The sequence below is a fragment of the Priapulus caudatus genome, unplaced genomic scaffold, assembly GCF_000485595.1.
Source record: "Priapulus caudatus unplaced genomic scaffold, Priapulus_caudatus-5.0.1 Scaffold382, whole genome shotgun sequence".
In the NCBI taxonomy this organism is placed as follows: domain Eukaryota; kingdom Metazoa; phylum Priapulida; class Priapulimorpha; order Priapulimorphida; family Priapulidae; genus Priapulus; species Priapulus caudatus.
The window spans coordinates 98,240-100,739 of record NW_014577443.1 but is presented as its reverse complement, the minus strand read 5'-3'; the positions used below and the strand labels follow the sequence as shown (position 1 = coordinate 100,739).

The window sequence follows — 2,500 nt, the reverse complement described above, 5'->3', positions numbered from 1 at the left end:
AGAAATTATACGATTTAAGGAGCATAAACCTTCTTCAACCACAATTTAACTTTTGAAATTTCTACTGCGTGACATTTGTAGCTCTCATACTCCAGAGCCTGTATAGACCTCCTACTACAAACCCGGCAGTCAAATTCTTTTCTAACAGTAAACAATCCAGTGGTTAACCCCTCCTCTTGAGGGTCAAAAGGTTATCCGACACTTACTCTTCGCATGTCAGCGAAAAGTACATTTTATAGTCCTTTCAATAAAGTCATAATTGGTAGGTCCCCGCTGAAACAAAAAAGTTTTCCAATCGCTCCGTCAGACCATGTCCTCAGAAAATGTCTAAAATCTGCCCTGTGCCCAATTGACCTTTGACCTGTGACCTCCAATTTTGGCACAGTGATGGCTTTTCCTACCATGATGCTATACACCGACTATCACGAGCCTAGGTCGAGCCGTTTAGATTTGTGCCGCAATTCTGCATTTCCTCCCTATACCTTAAGTTAAGGAAGGAATGTTCCCTTCTTTTACACCGCTTGACCTTTGACCCCCAGCTTCAACATCCCACCTCATTTTCGGATTACCCCCCCACGTCCCGACTTTCCAATCCGTACGTCAAGCCGTTTAGATTTGTGCCCAACTGTTGACGGACGCAGGGACAGACACACGAACGCACGCTCATGCGATTCTACAAGCTGCATCGGACTATGTCAGATGAGCTAAAAATAAGCACCACTCATTGACTGTGACAAGGGATGTAGCTTACCAAACTTTTATATGTTGTAAAGTGGATAGGATTTGGGATTAGGAATTAGAGATAAGGTTAAATTTAGTAGTATGGTTAGTAGGGTCATCACCTAATAATAATAATAATAATAATATTAAATAAAAAAATAAAATATAATGTAGGGGGGCCTACAATTCGTTCGTAAACCGTCGTTAGAGTTTAGTAGGATGGTTAGTAGCGTCATCACCAGCAATCACCCACCAAGCACGACACCTACCTCGGCCGTTGCGACGTCGGACGGTGGCGCCCCCTTTGAGCAATAGCGTCCCTTGCGCTTGAAGCTTCGGCGGAGTGGCACGCAGCGTTGCAGTGCCTTCGTCGCCGGCGTTCCATCGCTCGTCTCCGCGATCGGGTACGCGAACGACACCCTCCTCACCTGCGCGCATGCGACAAACAATAGAACTGTAGCAGGCGTGGCGCGACCTGGTGGCTTTGCGACAATGCGATGTGACGATCACTGAGCGAAGCCTGTTGATTTTTGCCGGTAAAATGTTGGCGCCGGAATATTTATTCCATGTGGTATTATGTGCTCCACCTTCACTTTACGTGTTAACACAACAACGCTAGCTACAGAGTGCGTTAGAAGTCTGATGCCACCATTACTATACCACCATACCACATTAATAATAATGATGAGGCCAAAACAAAATATGTGTGGTTACCGTTTTCCGACCGACCCTATTTATTCCCAGCGACCCTAAACATTTTATCGTAAATTTTCTTTAAAGTAAAAAAAAATATTACAAAAAAAAAAAAAAAAATTGGACAGTTCCTGCTTCAAAAGGCACAACGCACATCCTTTGGACATAGTTCGTAAATAAAATGTTTCAATAAAATAAAATGTTTTCCCTACCTACCTACCCTATTTTTTTTCCGGCATGAACCGGTAACCACACCTATATTTTGTTTTGGCCTGATGATAATAATAATATGTTCCTCCATCCTTTCCAAAGTCGCCACCGGCTAATGCCGTGATCCACTTTGGAAATAGTAATAATAACAATAATAATCTGTTGTATCATTATTATTAACATCATTATTATTAATCATTAGCAATATAAACAATGCTCACTTTATGCGGCGGTGAGGGAGACTGTGGCGCCACGGTCGTCTTCTCCCGCTGCTGCTGCTGCTGCTGCTGCTGCTGCAGCTTTCGCTTCAGGATTCCGGCACTAGGTGACGCCGCCGGGGAGAACACGCGGCTCAGGCTGATTGGATGGAAAGCGGCAGCGGATGCCGGCGCCGCGCCATCCGACCGTGACGCCGGAGACTTCAGTATCCCCCGCTTCTCCTCTGCCTCCTCCTTCATCGCCGCGGCAACGGGCTTCATCGTCGTCGTCGTCGTCGCCGTCGTCGCAACAGGCTTCGCCGTCGCCGTGGCAACGGAGGGTTTGTTCTCCTTCGCGGGGGCGTGGCTCTGGCGAGAGCGTGCCAGCATCTGCATCGAGCGGCTTGCGTACGCACTGAAGCTCGGCGAGAGGCAGCGGGAGAGCGTGCCTCCGCGGCGGACGGCGGCGCGAGGCCGCGCGATCGGCGAAGACTGCAGGGTCACGACTGATGACTCGCGTAGAGCCACGAGGGAGGAGGGCGGCGGCGGGGGGAGGGGGGATCCGCTGTCGTCGCAGGGGAGGGAGGGCGGCGGGCGGGGGAGGGAGGATCCGGCTGTCGGTCGGTGGGGGGAGGGAGGGAGGGGCGGGCGGGCGGGGGGGAGGGGGGAGTCCGACCGGT

At 49.8% G+C, this 2,500-nt stretch overlaps 1 protein-coding gene across 1 annotated transcript in view; it reads right to left on the bottom strand.

Moving 5' to 3' along the window:
* The window catches only part of LOC106809761, a 7,835-nt gene extending 5,619 nt beyond the window's left edge, over positions 1–2,216 (bottom strand). The window contains exons 1-2 of the mRNA XM_014812961.1: positions 1,845–2,216; positions 990–1,148 (exon numbers count right to left, since the gene is read on the bottom strand). Of these exons, the coding sequence (XP_014668447.1) occupies positions 990–1,148; positions 1,845–2,216 (531 nt within the window). The remainder of the gene's footprint in view (positions 1–989; positions 1,149–1,844) is intronic.
* Between the last annotated feature and the right edge of the window lie 284 nt (positions 2,217–2,500).